Here is a 27,845-nt window from a genome sequence, read left to right on the forward strand (position 1 = left end):
CAATGAATGAACATAAATGAATGTCCTGTGAATTTTGGTCTCTAGCTTTGAAAGAAGTGTATTAACTGTAGTCCGTTGATGGCGTATTGATAGGTCAGCCATATCCATTCTGGGTTGTAGGTCTTGACATATTGTATAAAATAGTAGATGATGTGAGCTTATGGTTATTTGCATTTTTAAAGGCCAGTGTTTTTCTTGATACATATGTTTAAGTGCCCATTCACCTTTCAGTTGCCTTTTAAAGTAGTCCTCGGTCTATCACCAATTGGAAATTGTACCACTTGAATTCTTTTTATCGGGACATGATTCTAAGTGGTATTGTGCGAAGTGAACAAACCAGATTTTCGAAAAGTGGTTCAGCAGTCTGTGTATTCTAATTATAGGGAGCATTAGGACTCAAATTCTCTAGGTTTTTAGAAAAGACTTTTGTACTTTAAAGGTATATTGTTAATATCTCATGAGATGCCTCACCTGAGCACCTTTCTCTGCTGTGGGTAGGGAGTGTCAATCAGAATCACTGGTACTGTGCCCCAGGCGGAAAGGACTCCTGGAGTTCTTTGAAAACATGTTTGGAATAGAATTCTAGCCCTATTTTCCTGAGTGGAACCAGTTGTGATTTTCCTTTGAAATAATTTGAATATATAAAAGATTGACATTCTTCTCACATGTTTGATGTTGGGAATGTAAGGTATATTCAAAAGTAAACATTTGTGGCCAATTTTTTTGGCTCAGATTACTATGACATGGAATCCATGGTCCATGCAGACACAAGATCATTTATTCTGAAGAAGCCAAAGCTGTCTGAGGAAATAGTAGTGGCACCAAACCAAGAGTCGGGGATGAAGACTGCAGATTCCCTTCGGGTACTTTCAGGACACCTTATGCAGACACGGTAGATGGTTTCTTTTTCTTGTGTAGTTAACTTGTGTGATTAGATAGTAAAGGTTAACCATTCGTTTGCAGCTTCCCTCCTCCCCTCCCCAACCCCTAGTGTAGAGTGCTTTCATTGATTCAGTAGCTAGCCAATTCAGTTTTCAAGAATTCCAGTTCATCTTTCTTGTTCAGAAATCCATTAACCTACAAATTACAACTCCAGTGTATGATTTAACTCTATTAAGATTCTTTTCTTTATGCAAATTTAGGAAATGCAAGTTTAAAAGCCAGCTGACCATAAGCAGGTCAACTCTAAAGAGAGTTGGCAGATCAGGTTTGGGTGATTTTTTTTGCCTTAGAAAACTGACTGTTTCTGTAAAAGAACCAACATACAGATAATCAATTAGCATAAATGCTGCTGGCCCTGTGTTCTAAGCATTGATGCTAATTTTTTGGTTTATTTCCATATTGACCCTGTGAAGATCGAATGGGTGATGGGGTCAGGCTTGAGGGGAGATTGTCCTTAGTAAAGTTAGTATAGGCTGGAGGGTCACTGGTGATGATGCCGCTGTGACTGTTCATGGCCATCGTGTGTTAGCAGGGAACCCACCAGTGCTGCACCTGGAAGCCCTACCTAGTCTTTTTTATTGAAGCAAACGCAAAGCCACGGGAGTGATAGTTCTGCTGAAGAGCACTTTAGGGGGCTCAGCGTTTTGTGTGTGTTTCCCTAATTCTATGGTATTTTTTATCTGTCTGGCAGAGATCTTGTACAACCAGATAAACCTGCAAGTCCCAAGTTTATAGTGACGCTGGATGGTGTCCCCAGCCCCCCAGGATACATGTCAGATCAAGAGGAGGACATGTGCTTTGAAGGAATGAAACCCGTAAACCAAACTGCAGCCTCAAACAAGGGACTCAGAGGTCTCCTCCACCCACAGCAGTTGCACTTGCTGAGCAGGCAGCTTGAGGACCCAAATGGTAGCTTTTCCAACGGTGTGTTGAGAGCTCAGATTATCAGGGTGCTGTCATTGTGAAGGGAATCTTTGACTTGTTTCTCTGCCTTGAATGAATATTGGTTAAAGGCCTTGCTTTTATTTATATTCAGTAATGGCCTTTTTTCTTCTTTCAGACAAAACCACCAAGTACATTTCATACTCTTTTTCCTGTGTCTGTTTCATAGGTGGGCTGTTACTCCAGTGTGAAAACGGGGTTCAGCCATGGAACCTAAGAGACCTCTTCCTTATGCTGGCTAAAGGATGAACCACCATTCTTGATGCCTTCTTTACCTTTGTATTTTCTTCAGAAACTGTACTGCCACTTTGCCCTTTTATCGGCAATAGTCTCTTGTAATTAACTTGAGAGAAAATTTTAGATTTGATTCTATTTCTACCTCAGTGAAACTTCTTTGAAAGGAGTTTCTCGCCTAATCTGTCAAGATACTTCTTGGAACTGTTTAAATTAATGTTGAAGACTAATATTTAGCAGAACTCAGATGAACTCCCTTCAGATAGTGCCATGGTTTTCGGCAGGTGACGGTTTCTTATCACTGTTTCTTTCACTGGGTATCAGTGGCAGCTGCAGCGCCACTCATCATTTCCATTCATGGTAGAGAATGGTAATTATGTTCCTCATATCTTCTAAAATTTTTAGAAGCACCTCTTCGTTAGCAGGAGGGATAATTACTGAATCGTAAAAGTGTACAGATTCAAAGGAAAAACAATAATGGATTTTGAAACATTTCCTCGAGCAATCGTCTTGGAAGAGATATGAAAATGTGTTGAATACCTTTTTGATCATTAAAAATAGAATAGAGGGAAATCATATGGTAGTGGAACGATAACACTGAGCTTTATTTTAACTGGTTGTGTTTCCTGCTGTGAATCAATGACGTAGTGTTGTGGTTTTGATTAGTGGAAGGAGTTGAAAATCTGACCGTATCAACAGGAAGAAGAAGTTAAAAATAGTAAAAGCTGCAGTAGGCAATACAGATTTCTTGACTCTGTATGTTTTGTCTAAAGAGAAGACTCCAGTGTTTTCACTACTCTTGATTTTCAATTTGGTAGCTTAATTGTTTGGTCTGTTAGGATCTGGTTTCATTTAAATGTTGATGTCCATATGAGGCTTTATGGGGTAGACACGTAGCAGCAGTGACACCATAAATACTATATTAGTAAAAATTCTTGCCAGTGCTGTGGCCATTGTGCTGACAGCCATGCTGAGTGGTGAGCCTCCTTTCCCATTGCTTTGACTGGGGACTCAGTGTTCCACTGCCACTCAAGGATGAAGCTTGGTAAGATTCGCACAGAGGTGTGGCTGGAGAGGCTGCTGCAGAGCAGTTATCAGCAGCCTCTGGCCTCTGCCCACTTCCCCTGTGAGCAGGGAGTGTGAAACTGCAGTTGCTTCTGGTTGGTTTTATGTTGGTTTGTTTCAAGGATACAACCAAGAGCAACATCTGTTTTAACCTGTTGCCTTTTCACTCACTGTCATATGGCAGCACAGATTTTATAGCTAGCTTGCTTGCTTGCTTGTTTTTGTTTGTTTGCTTGGTTGGTTTGTTTTGTTTTTTTGAGATGGAGTCTCTCTCTGTCCTCCAGGCTGGAGTGCAATGGAGCAATCTCAGCTCACTGCAACCTCTGCCTTCCAGGTCGAAGCCATTCTCCTGCCTCAGTCGCCCAAGTAGCTGGGGTTACAGGCATGCACCATCACGCCTGGCTAATTTTGTAGTTTAAGTAGAGACGGGGTTTTACCATGTTAGTCAGGCTAATCTCCAACTCCTGACCTCAAGTGATCCACCAACCTCGGCCTCCCAAAGTTCTGGGATTACAGGCGTGAGCCACTGCGCCCGGCCTATAGGTTTTAATAAAAGGTGAATTTGCCTCTTAAAATTTGAACAGAAGAAGTTTTAATAGTTTACAAAGTCAGTGTCAGCCAGTGAAAGCTAGGGGCATGACCTTCATGTGACTTAATGCTTCTATCAGAAAGATATAGTTTCTTTGTAAGGTATTATTGTAATAATCACGTTTCTTTGTAACGTATTATATTGTTCCTGAGTATCTAGCTACTTTACTTTCCAGCTAGGCTTCTCTTAAGTATTCCCTTAATCTTTTATTTGGACTGGGTTCTTGTGTATATGTTATAGTCTGCTGTGTGTAGTTCATTATAGGAAAAGGGCAAGACACATTTACTCTGCAGGGCTGACACAAAAAACATATAAAAGAGAAACTTCCAGTCATCTCAGATTTTCTTTGGAATGAAGATTATTCTGGTATCTTAGAACTAAAATGACTTTTACTGTTTTGGTTTGTTTTGTTTTGAGACAGGGTCTCACTCCCATTGCCCAGGCTGAGTGCACTGGCACAGTCACGGCTCACTGCAGCCTCCACCTCCCAGGCTCAAGTGATTCTCCCACCTCAGCTTCCTGAATAGTTGGTTACTGCAGGTGCACACCACTGTGCTTGGCTAAGTTTTTGTATTTTTAATAGAGACAGGGTTTCACCATGTTGCCCAGGCTGGTCTGAAACGCCTGAGCTCAAGTGATCTGCCCGCCTTGGCCTTCCAAAGTGCTGGGGTTGCAGGCATGAGCCACCACATCCTATTTAAAGCTTAAATAGGACGTTTACTATTTTTAAAGTAGCATAGAAAATTGTTTATATCAGGCATAGTCATAATTGCTCTTTGATGCTGCTCCTATCTGTGCTGCATGACTGCATTTGTGTGCCTTGTTCTCCTGTAGTGAAGACAGAACATGGGTCAGTGGAACAGTAAGTACTTATAGAACTAGCTGCTGCTGCTATTGTGACTGGTTGTCTGTTTTGCATTTTTTCCGTTTAATCATCAGACTCTAAGGAGGACATTATTTTCTCTTTGTATAGATGAGGAAACAATTCAGAGAAGTTAGCTAACATTTGCACAGTGTCTAGCTGAGCAACTAAGTGGCAGAGTCAGATTTTAACTGACCTCTGGCAAGAGAACTAGAGGAATATAGTTGAAGTGGTACTTGCTTTCATGAACATGAATGTGAACCGTAATACATAATATCCATGATGCTCTTTTGTGGGGGGTTTGAGGTGTCTCAGGCCAGAAATTAGCAGCTGATTATTGCCTGTAGCTGTAATTTTACTTATTCAGTGTTATTTGAATAAATTGCCAGCATTACAATTTCAATGAAGGCAGATTTTTGGCTTACTGAAACAGGATAAAAATCTGGCAACAGGGGTCCCACTTTGCCCTGTCATAGTAATGGAAGCTGTGATTGGACGTGGCACAGGGAGTGGAGTGGATGGGTGTGTACTTGCTTTCTAGGTTGCTGCTCCTCGTCTATCCCTTACTGTTTTTATCGTCTTCAGCCCAGTCTTGCTATGTTAGGGGAACTGCCCAGTCCCTGTAAGTGATGGCATTTGTGACCCCATTGCAGGCAAAAATGTCTTCCCCTTTTTAGACATTGCTGGCTGAGTGTGGTGACTCATGCTTATAATCCCAGCACTTTGGGAGGCCAAGGCGGGTGGATCGCTTGAGTCCCGGAGTTCAAGACCAGCTTGGGCAACATGGAGAAACCCCATCTCTACAAAAAATACATAAAAATTAGCCAGGCCTAGTGGCACGTGCTACTTGGTAGGGGCTGAAGTGGGAGGATCACTTGAGCCTGGGAGGCAGAGGTTGCAGTGAGCCGAGATTACACCACTGGCACACCACTGCACTCCATCCTGGGTGACAGAGCAGGACCCTGTCTTTAAAAAAAAAAAAAAAAAAAGTAAACATAGACATTGCTGAGTTTAGCACCTGGACTTCATAGCTCAGCAAGTGGGAATCCTTTTGTATTTGGGCCACTCATCATCTTGCTAGCATGTGAGAATTCACATCTCCTTATCACCTTATGTGTTTTCAGTTTTTATTTAATTTTATTGGTTCCCCAGTTGACGTCCTCCTCTATGTTTAATTCAGCTGTGAATTAGTATTGAGAATTAGAATTTTTGGTGAAAACTTTGGCTTTAGTTGCAGAGTCACTGTCCTCTTTCCTTTTCACAGTGAGAACTGTTGTCTGCTTCCTGGCAATCTTTTATAGGTTTCTATGGCCAGTGTTAATCACATAATTTGGGCTCACTTATTTCATATGACTGTACATTTAACAGAAGATTCTAAGACTGGGGTTTGAGGGAAATATGTTAAAGGTGCTATGTACTGAATTGATCATAACGAATTAAATACTTGTATTTCCTTTCCCTTTGTAGCTGAGATGAGTGAACTGAGTATGGCACAGAAACCAGAAAAACTTTTGGAGCGCTGCAAGTACTGGCCTGCTTGTAAAAACGGGGATGAGTGTGCCTACCATCACCCCATCTCACCCTGCAAGTGAGTGCCATCCCCCCCATCTCACCCTGCAAGTCACAGCCAGCTGATTTTGGCTTTCAGTTTAGTGTCTATATCTTGCACCTTATTTTGTTTTTCTTTTCTGTGGACAAGTCTTTAGTTTTATAACTAAATTGAGTGATAATTACCATGGCCCTCTCCGGAGCAGCGTATTTCTTGTTTATGGGTGTTTGTTGAGAGGCAGGGGTGGGGGGGTGCTTTGTTTGTGCCTCAGACCTATGAGATACTGAAATACCTGGGGTTCCTTAAGAATTCTGTATGTTTAAGGAGACGGGTAAATGGTAACTGCCCCAGTTTGTATGCATTTTGGCCACACACACTATACACAGATTTTGAGGAGTTTAGGGAAAAGTTCGTTATGGGTAATGAAAGTATTTTGGACTTGGGTTATATTTTTCCTTACAAGCCGGCTGGCTCATGTAATGAGCTTTGTGAGATGACTTCTAGAGGCTTTTTTTTTTTTTCCTGCGCTAGGGGTGGGTCCTATGGATGGAATCTTCATTTTTAACTCTTTTAAGGAAATGATGTGGGAATAATACGGCTGTACATATAAGTAGACTATGGGATGAGTCTTTTTGTAGCACAAAGCCTTGCATAGAGTGTTTATTGTATTAATGAATTCACTGCATAAAATATATACCTTATTAAGTGGTGTGATTTTTATCACAAAAGCCTTTGTCTTTCCTGGTGGCTTGGCTTGAGTTAAAAGCCTGTTTGTGTTATCCCAGGCTTTGGAATAAATGATTTTGTACTATTCTGACATATGGTCTTATTTTAAAATATTCTTTTTTTTGCTGCTGTTTTTGCATTTCTCAAAACAAGTAGTGACGGGGAGTGTAAAGAGCCGTTATACAAAAAATAATGTATTGAGAAGATTAAATATGAAATATGCTTTTTTTTGTTTTGTAGAGCCTTCCCTAATTGTAAATTTGCTGAAAAATGTTTGTTTGTTCACCCAAATTGTAAATATGATGCAAAGTGCACTAAACCAGATTGTCCTTTCACTCATGTGAGTAGAAGAATTCCAGTACTGTCTCCAAAACCAGGTGAGTGACTTACTGTGCTACTACATTTGGGTAAAAAATATAAAATGGCATTTTGTGACTGTAAATGGAATTGAACTAACAAAAAGATGGTTTTAGAAATAATTCTGGCAGCATCAGTTAATCCAACCAGTCTTTAAAGAGCAAGTGTGCCTATCTGTAGTATTCTGAAGTATTTTGACTAGTAAATATATAAACCTTACCATTCTAATTTAAAAATGGTTTTCACTCTCAAAAAAAAAAACATCAGTAGACTGCATTAAAAATGGACTTTCCAAACAGATTGGAGACCAGTCCTGGTTTTTGTTTTGTTAGCAGTTGCACCGGCAGCACCACCTTCCAGCAGTCAGCTCTGCCGTTACTTCCCTGCTTGTAAGAAGATGGAATGTCCCTTCTATCATCCAAAAGTAAGAACTTTTATTTTCCCAAAAATCAATTTAGTGATAATGTCTCAGTTTCGTCATTTACCTTCTGTTTTGTCAGAGTTACTACGTTGGTACAAAAGCAATTGCAATTTTTGCCAGTAAAATTATTAAGTTGTTCCTTCATTGTCATTGAACTTCCGTCTGGCCCCTTAGGCCAAGTGGTCTGAAACTAATGTTAGTATCGTAAGCACTCAGTGGGAAGAAGCATATCTTTGCTAGTCACATTTTCCATTATTCCCTGCATTTAAATATATGGGTGGGTTTTGGTGGGGGTGGGGGAGCGGTGTGAACCTAATGCCAGAACTGAGATGATGAAATCCAGTAGGTACTGCTTAAAACTATCCAAACTTCTACTGATGGTTTTATCTGTGTGCTAAAGATTAATGATGGTTGATGAATCTCCAGATGTTTACTTGGTCAGAAGGAATTATCTCCTTCTTGCCTTGGTAGCCTGAGGACCATATGAAAAGCCTTCACTTGCCCCAAGTGAAGTAACTGGGCATAGCTGAGGGTACTCAGTGAAGAGTGTAAGGGATAATTAGAAGTTTTTACGGTATGCTAAACTACGTTTGAAATTTTACTCGCTGTGATTCTTTGACTAGAATTTTTTGTCTCAAGGGTAAGTACATTTTTCAAGGCTTCACTAGTATTAAAATGGTCCTTATAGATGGAATCTCTTTCTCTGTTAATGGTTAGGGTGGGCTGGTTATTGTCTCTTAAGTTGTATGTTGACCAGGTGGGGTGGGTCAGGCCTGTTATCCTAGTACTTTGGGAGGTAGAGGCAGAAGTGGAAGGATCATTTGATCCCGGGAGTTTGAAACCAGCCTAGGCAACATAGTGAGACCCCATCTTTTAAAAAAAATAAATAACCAGGCATGGTAGTACACAGCTACTTGGGAGGCTGAGGCAAGAGGTCATGCCACTGCACTCCAGCCTGGGTGACAGCATAAGACCCTGTCTCAAATAATAAAATGTGTTTACTTATATTAGCCTTGTGGATGTTGTTGAAGCTGTTATTTCTATTCAGCACTGTAGGTTTAACACTCAGTGTACAAGACCAGACTGCACATTCTACCATCCCACCATTAATGTTCCACCACGACATGCCTTGAAATGGATTCGACCTCAAACCAGGTAAACATTCAAATTAGTTTTTCTAATGTCATTTCAAATTCTTTTTTCTAATTTGCAGTTTCTTAATTTATAAGCACACAAAATTGGAAACTAGACTGTTACTTTGAATTTTTTTCTTTGCTGTTTAATTATACAAGGGTCCTTTGGCAAAATAATTTACTACATGGGCTACTATTTTAACCTAGATTATCTTGCTCTGTGGCCCAGGCTGGAGCGCAGTCACACTGTCATAGCTCACTGCAGCCTCAAACCCCTGGGTTCAATCGATCCTCCCACCTGTAGCTGAGACTACAAGCATGTGCCACAACACCTGGCTAATGTTTTAAATGTTAAGTAGAGAAGGGGTCTTGAACTCCTGAGCTGAAGCGATACCCTTCCACCGTGGCCTCCCAAAGTACCAGGATTACAGGCATGAGCCAGCCAGATTTTAACTTCTCATTACATACTACGCAAGCATATATAATGGCCAGCGAGAGTATATATACATGTACTGTACTTGAATTTCACATCCATTTTCTTTGACATTAGCAACTGGGAAATACTGAAAGGAAGTTTCAGCAACTGGGAAGTACTGAAAGGAAGTTTTAGAATATTTTAGTGTGGCCTAAAAATCTAATTATGTATGGTATTATCTTTTATCTACCTGACATAATTGAATTCTTGTAAAAAATCTGCCATTTGTATTGTAATCCTATGACCACATATTTATTGCCTGAAACTAGTCAGCTTTTTAAACTGAGATATACGGTATATATGGATACAAAGCAGATATATGGTATATATGGATACAAAGCAGATAATTAAAACAATTTTTGGTTCTGTTCACTCAGCGAATAGCACCCAGTCCTGCCTGGCAGAAGATGATGCAGTTTGGAAGTTTCCATGTACTGATGAAAGACACTCTGCAGAACTTGTCAGATCTTTGAAACTTGGAATATATTGCTTTCATAATATGAAGTTTTATTGCCTATCTATCTGAAGTGTCTAATTTTTCAAGTTTGTAAGTTTATTAAGTGGTTTTAACATTGGGTGTTTTTGTTTTGTTTTTACTATGAAAAGACAGCTTAAGAGCTAAATTCTGTTAAAATATTTGGGGCATGTTTGTGCACTGCTGTTGTGAGGATCGGCATAGGAAATTGACATCATGGTTAGTAATGGTACTGCAGCTTAGGGGGCTACACGGTTGCTGTGAGTGGAGAGATGCAGTGAGGCAGTTGTCATTATTCTAAAAATTGAACTGCTTTCACTTTTCCCAAAGATTATATAATTTTCATAACCCACCACGAAAACAGCATTGGCCAAAGGTACTGAGGCTGCTTAAAATATTCAGTTATGCTTTTTAATTTTTAAATGAATTTAGTTTGAAACGGATTATACAGGCCTCTCAGGCTGAGTGCTACTTTGGTAAAGTTCCCAGTTTTCTTGCATTCTGTGACAGGATGAATGAGGTGGGTGTGGACGGTGGAGACAGCTGGAATGGCAGGTGCAGAAAATAGGAACAGTTCTATACAGTGCTGTCATTTACTGATGACATAATGCCTTCTAAATAAATTTTTTGGGAAACTACATTATCACAAAATTATACAAATTTTTTTACAAGTATTTACATACGGTATCTGAAAACAGACTTTAAAGTCACAAGATTATAAATGTACATATGTATTCTCACATTCTGAAAAATAACATTCTCAGAAATGGCTCCACAGAAAATATACTTAGTTACTACTGAAGATAATTTTTGAAATGTAAAAATTAGATTTAAATAGTATATTTTAAATGACAGAACTATGATTACAGAGATCAGATAGGTAAACTGCAAGATAAGATGAAACTTTTGGCCTACTGTATTACTTACAGAGCTTTTTGTGTGTGTGGTTTTTAAAACTGTTAAGGCAAGAAGTGTCAAATGCTTTAGAGTTAAATAACAGATCACTGATTTCAAAGACTTGGTGTATAGTGTTAAAAATTAAAGCTTAAAAGGTGATTAGAAAAGTGGATGAATGCAAAAGGGGTAATAAAGACTGCAACATTCTCAGGACCAAATTAACTGCTAAAAAAAAAAAAAAGTTCATTGACTTGCTTAGTCATATACCCAAATGATAAACCTACATGCGCAAAGGCTCATGTTTAAGATTGTCAAGCCAGCAGTCTACTGTTGTGTTGCCATTGCTTTTCCATTGGGAGAAGAAAGAATTAACCAGTCATTAAACCATTTGGTAAGTTGCACTTTGCTGCACTGATCCCACAAGAAAGGCTTGAAACACCAGAAGCAGCAAGGACAGAGCACACAAGCGCATAAGGCTGTTGTCTTCGGCTTGGGTGAAATGACAGTTTAATCCATTGAATTTAAGGCATTTGTTTATTCCAGCATTGAGATGCTTTGCATCTCTGCAGAAGAAATTTAAATTGTTTAAATTTCTGGAAATACTTTTAGCTATCATTTATAAATGGTAAATAGTTTTGTTCTCAGTTTCACTATAAAGAACAAATGGGAAACAAGGGCTTAATTTAGTTCAGCCATTTTACAAGGAAATAAAATACTAAAATCTCATTGTTTTTTGCTACTTAATAGACACTGCCCAGACACACATTTAAGAGTGTAATCTTTCAGTTGCTATGGCTTACAAACAAGCTAAGATTGACCATAAAACATTTGTTGGATGACTTGGTCTAAAATGATCACCACAAAAAGGGACCACAAAAAGACGGAAATGAGCATGGTTGGCGACTGGAAGCGAGGGGTACCAGAGTGCACAGTGTGCTTTGGCATGCATTTTATACATAAAACGGAACAAAAGGTGCCAGAAGTCCCAGGTTACACAATCAGGAGCTTAGATACTGCACACAAAAATAATTTGCTGGGTTAAAAAAGGTAAACATAGGGCAGATTCTATATGGCCTAACATGTTTCTTCACCTTCCCCTCGTTGCTGGCTGATAACAGCGAGGTGGTCAGGGGATGACTACTTAGTCAATATGACCTTTAGTTGTGAAACTGACAGCAGCAGTGACTGACTTAATCAGGTTGGCCACTTTGAAGGACAGAAATGCAGTGGAAACAGTTTTATTCTATGTAGTTTACATGCTTAAGGTTACAGAGTTTCTACCTGCACTGTAATGGAAATATAATTTCTCTGTAGCCAAAAAGCTGGCAAACTTGACCCAGAGGGAAAATTTAAAACTGCAACAGGCTCAAATGTAGAGTATTTTTCTTTTTATGGGCAGGTTATTCAGGGATTTTTTTTTTTCCCCTTTAATTTACTGACTGACTGTAAATACATGAGTAGAAACTTAATGGTCATGTATTTCAAATTTTGGCTTAATTTAGGAGAATCCATTGATGGACGAGTACCAACTTATGTTTCAAGCTTCTTAGCCCCATTATCAGTCCTTCAGCCACAGCTGTTTAGAGCTTTAAAACTACCAGGTTCAATCACTGGTTATGCTTTCTGTGATGTAATTTAGTCATTTCTATTTTTAGTATTAACCAAGTAGTAGACACAGAAAATAGGTATTAATAATCTTCATATATCCTGTCAGACCAAATGGGATTCCAGGAACCTAAAGCAATCTATTATGCTATAAAGATAATTAACACATTAAAAACTCATAGGGTCAATACAGCATCTTAAACCTCACACTTAGAAAAATATATTTTTAAATAGCAGTCTACATAATTTTCCATCTTCAGGAAACTACAGATAGGCTAGACAGCAAATTCCTGAACTCTGAGTACTGATCTTTGGCAGCATTTAAAGTGAAAAGAAATAAGGATCTAAGAATTCAGCCCTAATCCTCTAAAAAAGGAATTCTAACTGACAAGTTTTTACAAATGGAGTTGGGTTCATTCATTTTGGAAATAAAGCCTATGGAGTGGCACACATCTAGCCAAACAAATTTTCCCAATAGAAAAAAAGCTATAAAAATTTTATTCCAAGAGTGATTAACTGTATAATGTTGTGTATGTGAATTTAACACTATTTACACGTTAAACAAATGTGTGTGTATTAGACTACATTAAATATGCAATACTCTCTTCCAGTTAAATACTGTTGCTCCCTAAAACCCTTAAACTGTACACCATTGGGAATGATTGTTCATCGTCCTGCTTTTCCATTAGTGAGGCTACAGTTACGTTTTAAATGTTCGATTACAGAGATGGCGTCTGAACATAAACTGATGGCTTGAAAATGAAAATGGAAATGTAGCAGCCATATACTGCTAACTTGAGATCTGTTCCTGAATTCAAAACTACTAGGAGAAAAGTGCCCTTTATAAAAAAGGACTTTATTAATGCCTAAAAACATCATATTCTCCAGGAAAGCTTGTGTCTGTGTCCTTAGGGAAAATGTTTGCCTTTTAAAAACTGTGATCCTTTAGGGTGATCATTACTTTCCCTTTCCTTATGGAAATGCAAGAATAAAATTTTTCATTAAACAATGAACCTTGAAAATAAAAACACTAAGAAACCATTTTGCTAAAAATATGATGAAAATTATCCTAATTGGGTTTTTGAGTTTTTCTGTAAAGAGTGCTCCCTCTAAATTTTCCCAGCAGGTCTGCCGAAATCGCACACTTCCCAGTACAGGGGGACTTGGCCTTTACCATCAAGTATTCGATTCTTCCTTGAAATGGCATTATCTGGCAGTGTATGGATTATGGATTATACCCAGTGCATATAGCAAATATTTTGAACAGATCAGTCTTTCACTATTTTGATGATTCTGGGCATATCTCCCTGTTACAGTCTTAGGTTAGCACCACTTGACCATGCAGGGTTGGGTTTTGGTTTTTCTTCTCTGTAATTCTGGTCTCAGGGTTAATTTGTGTAGTCATCTCAGCATCTCTCAGTGAGGCATATGTACACATTTCCAGACAAATAAGCTGCAATCAGGGAAGAAAATTGCAGGGAGTTAATTACGTTTTTAGATTTTCATAACAGTTTAATATTTTACAGTTGAGCTTTCAAGTTACACGTGTAATATTCTTCCTCATTAACTCCTTTTATTCTGTATTTGCATTTAAGGATGAGTTTCTGAAGAGCCATCTGGTTATCTGGTTATACTACCTCCTGCAAATGTTGACTAGCTGGTTTCATAAACCAAAGCTGTAGGAGTTGTTGTATTGTCTCTTAACTAGTAACATAGTCTGCTCTTCTTCATGGGCTGAGAAAGTTACTAACCTGCAGTCATCACCTCCAGCACTAACAACATGTCGATCACCACTGGTAAATCGAATATTTGTCACGTGGGGCGAATGACCCAAGAACCTTTTGTGTTTTGCCTAAAAAACAATGACAGACAGAGCTTAGGGCATTTGGTGCACACTCACATCAAAGGATCTTATTAAGAACTGTAATCTCTATCACAAGAGCTGTGGAGAGAGGAGGGAGTTACCACTGCAGCCAGTGATTAGAATGCGTTTTCAGCGTGAGTAATGGATCTGCAAAACCCGGCTGTGTGGGCAGTCAGAAGTCTCCAGGTACTCTTGACAATTTTTCTCTAAGGAGAAGCATTTGAAATTTGGTAACTGATGATAGGTTTTGTGAAAAGCTAATTACCGCTTTTGTAGGATAGTTCCAAAGACGGTATTACTTGAGGGAGAAGATTTGTTTCTAATAGCTTTTATTTCAGAGTAAACAGATTTAGAAAGTTTGGGGGAAAATGGAGCAACTAGGACAAAACATTTTAAATATATGGGAAAAAGTGCTGATGATAAGACATCAAAATTAGGAGTAAACTGATAAATAGTAAACAAAATACAGACTTACAAACTTTTCTGGACATGGGAAGTCAAATAACTTAACCATGCCAAAGTCATCTCCTGTTACAAGACTGATTCCTGAATGAGATACACAGGCACAGTTGACATCAGCTTTCTCAGCATGTCTGGACCAGATTCCCAAAACCTCGTCTCCTAGAATACTATAGGGAAGGAACAAAAGAAAACTCATAGCAAGTGCGGGCAGGTTGACTATATTCAAAAAGTTTCTTGGCAATTAACATACAGGAAGTAAATTATGGTAAGGCAAGTTGTTTGGAGACCTGAATTTCATCAGGATATCAACTCCTGCCTTTTAAAAATGTAATTTTATAATTTGAAGGGTTTCTACATTAATCCTTTTAAGATTAAAGTAGTACTTTATGAAAACTGATAGAACTATTTTTTTTTCTTCTTTTTTTTTTTTGAGACGGAATTTCGCTCGTTACCCAGGCTGGAGTGCAATGGCACGATCTCGGCTCACCACAACCTCTGCCTCCTGGGTTCAAGCTGTTCTCCTGCCTCAGCTTCCCGAGTAGCTGGGATTACAGGCATGCACCACCATGCCTGGCTTATTTTGTATTTTTAGTAGAGACAGGGTTTCTCCATGTTGGTCAGGCTAGTCTCGAACTCCTGACCTCAGGTGATCAGCCCCCTCAGCCTCCCAAAGTGCTGGGATTACAGGCGTAAGCCACTGCACCTGGCCAAAAACTTACAGAACTCTTTTTCAAATTAAAAGTGCTACTTGGCTGGGTCTGGCAGCACATACCTGTAATCCTAACATTTTGGGAAGCTGAGGCAGGAGGACTGCTTGAGGCCAAGAGTTTGAGACCAGCCTGGGCAATATTGTGAGATCCCTATCTCTACAAAAATAAAAGTGACTTATGACATAGGAATTTTAAAAAAAATTTCAGAGATGGGGTCACGCTGTGTTGCCCAGGCTGGTCTCAAACTCCTAGGCTCAAGTGATCCACCTCGGCCTGCTGCATCAGAGATTACAGGCATGAGCCACTATATGCCTGGCTGATACAGGAATTTGATGGCCTTTTTCATTGACCAAAAAAATGGATAGTCATGGTTACCTGTCATACAGCCAGAAAATTTGAACAAATTTGGAAGCTTTGACTTCTAATAGATTCAAGATAGCATTCCTTTAGATAGAGAACTAATAACAGTTGCTTAAGAGCACCCAATACCTTTTTGCCAGTCATTAAATTTAATGTTAAGAAAAATATCAGGGTATCTTTGAAGTTAAAACTTTGATTTCCTTAAAAAAAATTGATAAATCATGGAAATTGATAAAACACGGAAATATATTCAATAAAAAGGGGTGCCAACATGAACATACCATTTCAAAATATGGTAACAAAAACTTGAAACTCAATTACTATTCCTTAGTGGAATTGCTCTAACAGCTCAGAAATAGGATTTTCCGATTTTTCTAACCGGCCTTCAAAGTCAGTTCTTGCCTTGTGAATATGTAAGTATTTACCTAGTCCATGTAGCCCAAGTAATTCTGTCAATAGCGGCATGATCCATAAGATGTTTTCCTGAAGGCACTTCATAGATATGCCGTTTATAGCAGCCACTAGAGACCTTTCACCAGATTCAAATGGGACAAGAATTCCATTAGGTGAGAGACAAAATCCACGGGGGGTTTACAGAATACTAGCATATTGCTACTTGATTTACATGTCTAACATTATTAAGTATGCAAAAGATCACTACATAAACTTAGAGGAGAAAAGCACTGATAAGTGGGGAAGGAAAGAGGAGCTGTAGGTCGGAAGATACAAAGGCAGGAGTTGAGAAGCTGGAGCTCCAGAGCTGAGGAGCTTCAAATGCATTCACTAACATGAAATGTAGAAGCAGAACTTGCCACCTGGGTATATAGTACTGGTACTGTACCTGGAGATATCTGCTATCTGCAGAGAAGTCCATCTGAATGACAAAGCTTGGAATGTCTTTGCAGTAGCTGATTCTGTTAAGAGTGGGGCCCAATGTTAGGTCATAAAAATCCACTGAGTTCTCACTAGAACCCACTGCCAGATACCGGGAATCTGGACTAAATCTGAATCAAAACAAAACATGTAAAAAGTATTAGACCACATGAAGTATTATAAATATTTAAGATCAGTGACTTTTCCTTTCTAGTTCTTAAAAGTAATGTGTGATATAGCCTCAAATAGATTTACCTGACAGATACAACTGATTATGTATACTGACATTGTCTGGGTTACATAAAATAAGAAAGCTTTATATTTTACTTCAATTTAAAATATTTCTGCAATTGTCATCTCCCAATTCCTTTAAAAACAGCTCATGGTTTAAAAAACCTTGTAATCTCAGAACTTTAGGAGGCAGAGGCAGGCAGATAACCTGTGGTCGGGCGTTTGAGACCAGCCTGACCAACATGGAGAAACCCTGTCTCTACTAAAAATACAAAATTAGCCAGGTGTGGTGGTGCATGCCTGTAATCCCAGCTACTCGGGAGGCTGAGGCAGGAGAATCGCTTGAACCGGGGAGGCAGAGGTTGTGGTGAGCCGAGATTGCGCCATTGCACTCCAGCATGGGCAACAAGAGCGAAACTCCGCCTCAAAAAAAAAAAAAAAAAAAAAAAAAAATTTAAGTTTTTAAAATAGCGGCGGGGTCTAAGTTGCCCAGCTGGTCCCAAACTCTTGGCCTCAAGCAATCCTTCCCCCTTGGCCTCCCAAAGTACTGGGATTACAGGTGTGAGCCACCACACCCAGCCAAAACATCAGCTTTTAAAAGCCATTGGCATTACATAATAAGCTAACAATCAATTAAGATAGTTTTCTTCCATCTGGAAAAAAAGTCTTACTATTAAGCAAAGAACACAGCTCAGCTTAACCTCCACTTACTAAGGTGAAGTGATACAACTTGAAGCTTGGAGAATTTTTTTTCTTTTTTTTCCTTTCTTTTTTTTTTTTTTTTTTTTTTTGAGATGGAGTCTCACTCTTCTCCCCCAGGCTGGAGTGTGATAGCGCAATCTCTGCCTCCCAGGTTCAAGCGATTCTCCTGTCTCGGCGCCCCAGTAGCTGGGATTATAGGCGCCTGCCACCACGCCTGACTAATTTTTGTATTTTTAGTTGAGACAGGGTTTCACCATGTCGGCCAGGCTGGTCTCAAGCTCCTGACCTCAGGCAATCTGCCTGCCTCGGCCTCCCAAAGTGCTGGGATTACAGGCGTGAGCCATCACGCCCGACCTGAAGAACTTATTTAAAAGACAAAGTGATGTGCTATTTGCCTAGCAATCCCTGGAGTCATATGAGGCAATTCAGTCTCTTGAAATGGCCCATGAGTCTTATTGAGGTACCACAGGGACATGTAAAAGCTAAGGGAAGCCACTGTTACTGTTTTATATATTGAAGTTCTGAGGAAGGTTTCATTTGTAAAAGGATTTTACTGATGAAAAGTGTACAAGCTTTTGACAGACCTAGATTCAATAATCTTATCTACTGATCACATAGAAGTACTCAGTAAATGGTAGCCACTGTTGAAAAATGCTTAAGCACTGAAAAAGGTTTAAGAAACATTTAAATTAATCTGGATTCTGGAACATTTAATCAATAGGTATTAAATTAATGAACGACATATTCCCAAACTGAGGTTATTAAGAGAAGATACATTTGGAATCACAACTTTAGTTTTCCAGGGTGACAACTTTTGAAGGGCAGATGGCTCTCTTGTGTTACAGTGGGAGATACCTCTTGGCAGAATGAACTTAATGGACATGGCTAAGTGTTAACATGAATTCATCAAACATTACCTACTAGTACTTGCTATTATAAGGCACCGTGGTTGGTGCCCAGTAGGTTTATAATTTAGCAAGAAGAATTAAGTAAGTATACAAACAGCCATATTTTAGCATATAATTTATAATGTGGGAAATGCTACAGGCCCTGGGGACCTCTTTTTGAAGGCATGGCTAAGGAAAATTTTTCAAATGGAAGTTGAATCAAGTACATATTAGCAACTCTATTCCATTTGTTCACTAACCTGATATCATGGATTGCACATCTCCTGTCTCTCTTCTTTCCCCATATTTTTAGAGAACTCACTAGTAAAATGATAAATTCTCCATTTTTCATTCCAATAGCCACCATGTCCCCTTCAGGGCTATAACACACAGTACGAGCAGCATGCCCCAAATTCACTTTGTTTAACATCTTCTGCATAAAAAAAAAAAAAAGTCACAGGAAACAACATTAAGTACTTCTAAATTAAACCCGTTTCCCTCAAAAATTCTCAACTTAATTCTGAGATAGTTCTTTAAGCACTAGCAATTTAGAACTTCCAACTTTTCTTTTCAGAAGCTGTAACCTCTTTTAAAAAATCCATACTTACTTTATCAGCAATATCCCAAAGTCTCACCGTCCCATCTTCTGCAGCAGAAAGGAAAATATCCCTGGAAGGATGGGTTGCTAGTCCCCAAATTGGCCCATCCACATGACCGTTAACTAAAATATTACAAGCTGCATTTTTCTCTCCAACTTCGATTATTTCAGCATTCCTTGTCCCAACAAGGATCTTGCCCTGAAACACAAGTAGGACCAATACATTGAATGTAATACAACAGCTGCTCTTCTTCATAATATAAAAACGACTCTATTGACCTGCTTTCCGACAGCTTTTTGCTTTGAGCTAATCTAGTAGCAAGGCAGTCATTATCTCATGCAAATTTTTCTATGACTACAGGCACACATCTATCTAAGCACACTGGGCTGGATTACATATTAGAGTCCATGCTACAGAACAGAACTTTTCTGTGGCAGTACACCTGGATTCTTCAATAATCAAAAGTTTTTATTTGATAATCTTAGGATCTCCAAACAGGGTAAGTGCAGTTGGATATAGGAAAAAAGTACTAGAATTTATTTTTTAGTTAAAAAGTGAAAGCTTAACTACTATTTAATATGCAGACTGAAGATAATATCCATATGATTTATAAATACATAGTAAGTACAAACACGCTCAAAAATTTCCATAGGAATTGTAGTGTTGAAGTTTTATTTTGAAATGGACACAGAATTGTACATATTTATGGGGCGTACGGTAATGCACGTAACCATCACCTCAGACATTTATCATTTCTTTGTGATGGACACTTTCAAAATCCTCTCTTGTAAGTATCTGAAAATATATAAATACGTGATTCTTAACTACAGTCATCCTACAGTACTACAGAATACTAAAACGTACTGCTCCTATCTGGCTGTGTAAAATCCTTTAACCAGTCCTTCCCTATTCCCCTCCTCCTCCCCCTTCTCCACCTCCAGTAACCACTATTCTACTGTCCACCTCTGTGGGATCAATGTTTTTAGTTTCTGCATAGGAGTGAGAACATGTATTTATCTTTCTGTGCCTGGCTTGTTTCACTTCACATCATGTCCTCCAGTCCCATTCATGTTGCCACTAAGAATGACAGAATTTCATTATTTTTTATGGCTGAATAGTATTCCATTGTTTGTTTATTACATATTTTATCTAGGGAATGTGTGTGTTTTAAGAAAATGGAGACAGCTGTCCTAATATAAATGAATCAACTGGCAAGGGTTTTCAATTCTGTTTACTAGAGTTGTTGAATTGGCGGATTCTAGAAAATATTGGAGGTTTACATACAGTATTTAGACAGAATAGCTTCCTAGCTTATGCACCACACTGGTCCTAACTTTGGGAAAGAAAGCAGCAAAGACAGAGTAATGCCGGCAAGCAAATCCATCTTGATGCATTATTAAGTATTGTTCATTAAGCTGCAAAGGGTGAGAGAATCACAGTAATAACCACTTTCTATTTTCTGCTGCACTGCATCAGCTCATGGAACATCTTACTTTGCCTCTGCACACAGAACGAACACAATCTGTGGCTTGTCCTGTCTCAAGCCTGAAGGCACGGCACCGCCTCAGTTCCTGATCCCACAGTTTAACCGCTCCTCCTTCTTTTGACCTAAGTAAATAACCAAGCCAGAGTAAGTGTTTATTATTGGCTACTGTAATTTTTATTATAAACAAATACTAAGTTATAAGCAGAATCCTTAAAAAAAAAAAAAAAAGCCCTGGTATTTATAATTTACTTCCAATATTCTTCTAAACTTTCTATGGCAATTTGAGGATCTACTATATCTCAGTCAAAATAAACATTCAGTTTCAGTGAATTTTGAGAAATACTTTTTTTCTGACATGAGCATAATTTTATTTAGCCTCTACCATACATTATCCTCTCTCATAATACTTTTTCTTTCCTTTTTTTTTTTAAGATGGACTCTTGCTCTATCTCCTAGGCTGGAGTGCAGTGGCACGATCTCAGCTCATTGCAACCTCCGCCTCCTGGGTTCAAGCGATTCTCCTATCTCAGCCTCCCAAGTAGCTGGGATTATAGGCGTGCACCACCCCACTCAGCTAATTTCTGTATTTTTAGTAGAGCTGGGGTTTCACCATGTTGGCCAGGCTGGTCTTGAACTCCTTGACCTCAGGTGATCCACCCGCCTCGGCCTCCCACAGTGCTGGGATTCCAGGCGTGAGCCACTGTGCCTGGCCTCATAATACTTCCTGATTAGGAAGATGTAAAAAACAATTTTATTAAAAGGAAACAATTAAAAAAATTAAAAAACAGTTTTATTAATGGAAATGTAAGGCAAAAATAATAGAATTACAAATGCTGTGCTACAGAGTTGATTTATTATTTTTTTTGAGACAGAGTCTTGCTCTGTCACCCAGCCTGGAGTGCAGTGGTGTGATCTCGGCTCACTGCAACCTGTGCCTCGAAGGTTCAAGTGATTCTTCTCCCTCAGCCTCCCGAGTAGCACCACCACTCCCGGCTAATTTTTGCATTTTTAGTAGAGACAGGGTTTCACCATATTGGCCAGGCTGGTCCCAAACTGGACCTCGTGATCCGCCCGCCTCGGCCTCCCAAACTGTTGGGATTACAGGCGTGAGCCACTGCACCCGGCCCAGACTTTATTTTTGAAGGCCAAAACAGAAGCATATTTATTCCCTATAAGGTATTAAAATATCTCACTGGAACAGTTTAGCAGGCTTCTAGTGAGCGGGGGTGTGCAGGAGTAAGTGACGTGGAAAATACAAGTGTTAAGGGACGAAATAGAGCCCATTTATGGATTTTCTCCTGGAAGGACTGAAAAAATGTATTCATTTTCTGCTAGATGAATTGCTTGTTTTAAAGCATGCCTATGTACATTCTTTCTTTATGTGAAAGGCACAAATTCTGCACTTGTGTTTAACATATGTGGGTTCTTTCAATCCTGTATTGAAATGTAGTTCTTAGTCACCTATATGTCATGTTTATTTTTTGTTTTTGTTTTTCAAACGGGGTCTCACTCTGTCACCCAAGCTGGTGTGCAGTGGCACTATCACAGCTCACTAAAGTCTCAACCTCCCCAGGCTCACTGATCCTCCCACTTCAGCCTCCTGAGTAGCTGGGACTACAGGCGTGCACCGCCACACCCAGCTAATTGTGTTTTTTATAGAGATGGGGTTTCACCATGTTGCCCAGACTGGTCTCAAACTCCTGGGCTCAAGCGATCCGCCTGCCTCAGCCTCCCAAAGTGCTAAGATTACAGGTGTGAGCCACTGTGCCTGGCCTACATGTCATCGTTCAACATGCATATGACTATGTTGGTGACAAATCAAATCATAAGTATCTGCTTACTGTTGGGAGATTTGAATATCACTCAGAAAAGACCTCTTCTCAAATTTTGAGGTCTTGTATACAGTTTAAGTTTGCCTCAAGCAAAAGGAAACAAGGCAGTTCTCTCTAGTTCCCTCATCCTTTTCTAAAGCAACAATGTGCATTCTACTCCTTAGAATCCATTCTGAACAAAAAAGAGAGCAGGCAAAATACAACCCTGGCTCCAGATTCCCCCATGGGCCTCCTACTCAGCAAATATGTACACAGGCATACAGACATTAAGAAAAGTAACTCAACTTGTAGGACAGCTACCTATCCACACCTCAGGAAAAGTATCATCCCAACGTGAAAAAAATTGGAAGTGAATTAATATCAGAAATGAGAATCAATAGAAGGCACATAAAAGGTAATAAAGGAGAAGCATATGAGGAGAAAGGTCAGAGAGGACACACTGTGTAGCCTAGAAACAACTAGAATAATTAACTGCAAACCTCAGGTAGGTCACAAATGCATAAATATTCTGTGAAAAGAAAGAGGACTCACGGCCTTTCCTTTCCCCCAGTCACGATAAGTCCATCTCGCAGGGTGGTGTACATGGCAAACACAGGCCCGTTGTGAGCTCTCGCCACGATTCTACACAATATGTGATCTTTCCACACACAGACATCACCACTGATGGTACCTGTAAACGTCAAGTTATTCTGAAAAGGAGTGGGGGAGGGGGAGACAAACTCATCAAAAGTTCAAATAGAGTTCAAATAGATAATTTTCTATGTATGTGCAATGCTGTCTCGCCCTTGATACAAAAGAGCATGCATCGTGTAGTGGCAGCAGCAGCGCTGAATTCAAGAGTCAGGAAACCTGAACTGGAGGCTTAGCTTTGTCAGGACCTTTTCCTTTCCAAGTCTGTTGCTTATTAGCTAGAATAACCCTGGACAATTCTTCCCTTCCAATTCTAACATACTGTAATTCTAGAGTTTATTTTTTATTTTTTTGAGACAGAGTTTCGCTCTTTGTTGCCCAGGCTGTAGTGCAATGGCGCGATCTCAGCTCACCACAACCTCTGCCTCCCAGGTTCAAGCAATTCTCTTGTCTCAGCATCCCGAGTAGCTGGGATTACAGGCACCTGCCACCACGCCTGGCTAATTTTTTATTTTTAGTAGAGACGGGGTTTCACCCTGTTGGCCAGGCCAGTCTTGAACTACTGAACTCAGGTGATCTGCCCGCCTCGGCCTCCCTAAATGCTAAGATTACAGGCGTGAGCCACTGTGCCCGGCCTGAGCCACGGCGCCTGGCCTGGTCTTATATTAAGAATACCCAAAATGTTCAGCTGAAATTTGACATGGCACAAACATTTCAATGGTCTTTTTCTCAAAAACGTTTAAGTGTACTTAAATATTCTATAATTATAACTTTTCCTATAAGTATTGCATACCCACATAAACATTTTAATTATAAAATCCACTTAGTTTTTAGATGCACCAAATACAGCCTAGCCAATGCAGGATATTAAAGGAAAGAGACGTGGATTGGAAGCCACAGGTCCAGATGAGATGGAGTAAAGTGAGGGGAGAGCAGGGCTCCTGAACACACTTCTGTCAGGGCCAGGAACTGTGCTATTTCCTGCTGTCTCACTACCTCCTTCTTCCCTCGAAGTAGAGACACTGGCCCAGAGCACTTCCAGCTGTATGATAAGCAGTGTGTTAAATGATAAAAAGCAAAGGAAATCCTAAACGCTAGTACCACCTTCAGTCATTTGAAAATCATGTTTCTTGATTTCCCTTTCTTTTACTCTGACACATTTTTGGGACTATGAAGAACTACTAGGAAGACAGAAATTTTAGGATGTTTAGGGTGACAATTACAAGATTAAGGAAGGCTTTTGAGTATAACAGTAGTCCAAGGAATCAAATGTTCATCGTAATCCTTATTATGGTGGCTCACACCTGTAAACCCAGCACTTTGGGAGGTCAAGGTGGGAGGATCACTTGAGCTTAGGAGTTTGAGACCAACCTAGGCAACATAGTGAAACCCTGTCTCTACTAAAAATGAAAAAAAAAAAATTAGCCAAGCATGGTGGTTCCTGCCCTGTAGTCCCAGCTACTAAGGAGACGGATTACTTGAATCTGGGAGATGGAGTCTACAGTGAGCTATAAACGTACCACTGCACCACAGCCCAGGCGACAGAGTGAGATATTGTGTCAAAAAAAAAAAAAAAAAAATCCTTTCCCCCTCTCATTAACGTTCTTTTTTACTCCCTAATTTCTGAAAGAACTAGATTTTTGAAAGATGAAATACATGCTTGACCAGGGCATGTAATGATTAGCAGATCACAGTATCATATCAACCACATTAATGTGGCTGAAGATCTAAGGCAAGAAAACGTAAAGTAGTCAAAGTCACACTACGTGCATTTTAAGAGACATACTGCACCAAATGCAATAGCGAGCATGGTCTGCATCCGGGCATCTTCCAGTGTGCTCAGTAGCCCTTTTTTGCTAAGAAGAGCCCTTCCTGCCAGGGTCCAGAACTTCACGTGTTTTACTCCCACTGAGACAAACTGGGTATCTGAATCTGGTCGGAATTCTGCCACAAAAATACGTTGATTGTGACCAGCTCTGCTGGCAATTTTGGCACCTGACAAGATACAACAAAATTATCTAGGTTATTACAAGAACCAAGCTAATCAACAGCATCAAACAAATACGTAAAATACATGGTTCAAATAACAGAGGCTTAGAAGAGAGGCCAATGGCCCCTGCTCTACTACCTAGCAATACATGATTTACAATTATTTGTGTATCGAGTCCTTTTCACTTATCTTCATTCCATTAACTTTTCTTTATACAACTTAAACGTTTTGTCTAAAGTGTGGTAGGTAATACTATCCTGCTGATCTTCCATTATCATTAGAAATATACATAATTTTCATTGATAAGAATCTCTAAAACTAATCAAATCATTAATAATAAACATAGTTTCTTGCTGAAGAAAATAGCAGCGAAATCATTTGTAATACTAATAATGGTTTCATTAATGTATCTGGTTTTGTGAGGTTACAGTTCCACCGGGCTTTTAAAGTGAAATATACCTGCAGTACCACTAACCCTGTACAGTATATTGTGTAGGCCTACACTGAGTAATCATTTCAACCACCAACTTTAAGTCAAATATTAAATACAGAATTCCTACTACCCTTGTATTCTTGTTTTTTAAAAAATCAAACACACAAAAGAATCCTACCTTCCTGCCACCTCCAAATGGTAATAGTATGTTCTGGGTCTAGTCCCACAGAAAGCAATAGTTTGCCCGTAGCACTGAAGCTGACTGAACATACTCCCTTTGAATGGTAGCATCTTAGGATAGACAAAGTCTGCTTGTTCATTGCATCCCAAATGTGAATAGAAGGAGCTGCAGCTAAATAAAGATAATATCAAAAGTTGTAGTCTACCTGTTTAAATGTTTCTGTTTCTAAAGCTGATGCATATTCATCTCTGAAACATGGACAAATATGTACCAAATAAAAACTGTACTAAACAAAGAACAGCTCAAAACTAAGACTGAACTTAAAAAAGGAAAAGGAGTTTTGGGGGTGGGGAGGAAAGAAAAGGAAAAAATATAGAACACTTCTTCTGGCTATATTCCAAATTGCATTTTTGGAAAAACAGCATTTAGACAAGCAAATCAGGCAATCTCAACTTTAAACAATTCAAAACAAATGCATGTTTTATGTATACTTTTAATCTTTATACAATTACATGGAGAACTATACAAATATTACACAATAAATATTAAACACCAAGTATACATTCAGTTCTGATGTTACCTGAAAGAGAAATGAAAAGCAGACACAAATTGAGAAAGGCAGTAGATAGGAAACCACCTGAATAGATCTCAAATTTTCAACCATAAACAGACAGACATCTGGTAAAAAGCTAAGTTCATATCACTTTATAAGACATGTACTTAAAAAACAGGATTTCATGAGAAAGATAAAACTGCTCATCTTTAAAAAATGTGGTTATTATTATTAATCTTATGTAGCTTATATCTGCTGCTTAAAAAAATTATCTCAGTTCTCCATATTTTCTAAAGTTAAAAAATTATAGTTTTATTATTTTCTTTTTTATGAACTGCACCCTATAAAAATGAATAGGGATAGGTCAATTCAGCAGTTAATTCAATCTCAGAACATAAGTACTTTTAATGAAGCAATAAAAATACTAAAGTGCATTTACTTCAAATTATAAATGTTATGTTTTAAAAACAGAGAAACATTAAATAAGACAAGCTGCCTGAAATCATTCAATGCAGAAATAAATGTCAGTCTCTAAAGAAAATATTCTGATAAATTTAGATTATATTTTATACCATCTGCTACTTGTAGTACACAATGATAAATTAAATCTGACAGTTCTTCAAAGCAGGTAAAATATATTAAACCAGAGACTTAGAGTATCATTAAGTAGAAATTGTTCAAAGATTTATGCAACTGTAAAATATCAAAACTACATGGAAATATACATAAAAGTTTATCATATAATAAAATAGGTTATGTTTGTAAAATGTATGACAATAATGCAAGTATTGAACTAAAATTAAAATATTCTTCATTCATTAAAAGTCAAAGTACCCCAAGGCACAGGTAAATTTAACCTCCATAAAGAATGTTAGGTGGCTTAAATTTAAAATGTAACTATATACCAGATCACTCTATAATTTTGCCAGTGATAAACATTATATAAATATTGTTGTATGTTTACAAAATGCACCTCTAGGCAATTCACGTTATATTTGCCAAATTGTGATGAGGTAGACAGTAGATTTTCAAGAAATATCACTAATTTTTGCCTCCAAATTTAATATGCCACAAGTTTAAATGTTTTATTTATCTAAATTTAAACAGCAAGTAATCTTAAATTATATTACCGAGTTTCTCATTTTTATAAAAAATTAAAGGAGATGGCAAGAAGGTGAAACCAGAATTTATGTTTTAAAACCTATAGGTATGTAAGGTAATGGAATTGCCACACACTTAGACTGCTCTAAACTTACATCAGTAACAGTATTTAGAACTAAAATTACTGCACATTTTCAGGACCTCTCGAAGTTACTAAAGATGAAACTATGTTCACTAAGTATATTGTATTTTCTCCTATCATTTGGAAATGATCGTTCCTGATGCTTGGGGAACACATATACAATTCTTACTCCTCCTGTTCCAGGAGGCCATGAGGTATTAAGTACCTATCATGGCAGGAATATCACTGGGGACATCTCATATTTTCTAACGCTTACCTTCTAGGTAGGTACGTTTTTTCCTGAACTCAGCCTCAGAGAGGATAACTGACTTGCCCTAATACAACTCCGAGCTGGGAGAGGCAGCACAGGTATGCTGTTCTCAGGATCCAGGTTCCATTCTCGCTCTTTTCCCCATATCTAGCTCCCTCCAGAAAATCAATCCCAGTAACTTTTCACTACCGTTTTTGACTCTTAGTTTCCTGTATAGAGATGCCGTAAGTGTCTCTATAAATTGTTATTTGGGTCTTACAAGAATCAAAGTTTTAAAGGATATTCTT

At 38.7% G+C, this 27,845-nt stretch overlaps 2 protein-coding genes across 15 annotated transcripts in view; one reads left to right on the plus strand and one right to left on the minus strand.

Annotated features, from left to right (window-relative positions):
- The window catches only part of ZC3H14 (zinc finger CCCH-type containing 14), a 50,415-nt gene extending 39,024 nt beyond the window's left edge, over positions 1-11,391 (plus strand). For 2 of the 14 annotated variants that reach the window (XM_030930329.1, XM_030930332.1), the window contains 7 exons: positions 733-892; positions 1,634-1,851; positions 6,102-6,222; positions 7,150-7,286; positions 7,599-7,690; positions 8,736-8,842; positions 9,673-11,391. In XM_030930329.1, coding sequence (XP_030786189.1) covers positions 733-892; positions 1,634-1,851; positions 6,102-6,222; positions 7,150-7,286; positions 7,599-7,690; positions 8,736-8,842; positions 9,673-9,679 — 842 coding nt within the window. In that variant the 3' untranslated portion in view covers positions 9,680-11,391. Of the gene's footprint in view, positions 1-732; positions 893-1,633; positions 1,867-6,101; positions 6,223-7,149; positions 7,287-7,598; positions 7,691-8,735; positions 8,843-9,672 lie in introns of all 14 variants that reach the window. The other 12 variants (XM_010384122.2, XM_030930335.1, XM_010384123.2 and 9 more) reach the window with 9 other exon arrangements.
- The window catches only part of EML5 (EMAP like 5), a 205,549-nt gene continuing 188,516 nt past the window's right edge, over positions 10,813-27,845 (minus strand). Inside the window, exons 32-42 of the mRNA XM_010384118.2 lie at positions 25,510-25,683; positions 24,695-24,903; positions 22,810-22,967; positions 20,454-20,568; positions 18,970-19,158; positions 18,622-18,794; positions 16,510-16,672; positions 16,094-16,197; positions 14,612-14,765; positions 14,024-14,124; positions 10,813-13,725 (exon numbers count right to left, since the gene is read on the minus strand). Coding sequence (XP_010382420.2) covers positions 13,689-13,725; positions 14,024-14,124; positions 14,612-14,765; positions 16,094-16,197; positions 16,510-16,672; positions 18,622-18,794; positions 18,970-19,158; positions 20,454-20,568; positions 22,810-22,967; positions 24,695-24,903; positions 25,510-25,683 — 1,577 coding nt within the window. The 3' untranslated portion in view covers positions 10,813-13,688. The remainder of the gene's footprint in view (positions 13,726-14,023; positions 14,125-14,611; positions 14,766-16,093; positions 16,198-16,509; positions 16,673-18,621; positions 18,795-18,969; positions 19,159-20,453; positions 20,569-22,809; positions 22,968-24,694; positions 24,904-25,509; positions 25,684-27,845) is intronic.

The sequence above is a fragment of the Rhinopithecus roxellana genome, chromosome 5 (genome assembly GCF_007565055.1).
Source record: "Rhinopithecus roxellana isolate Shanxi Qingling chromosome 5, ASM756505v1, whole genome shotgun sequence".
Classification (NCBI taxonomy): domain Eukaryota; kingdom Metazoa; phylum Chordata; class Mammalia; order Primates; family Cercopithecidae; genus Rhinopithecus; species Rhinopithecus roxellana.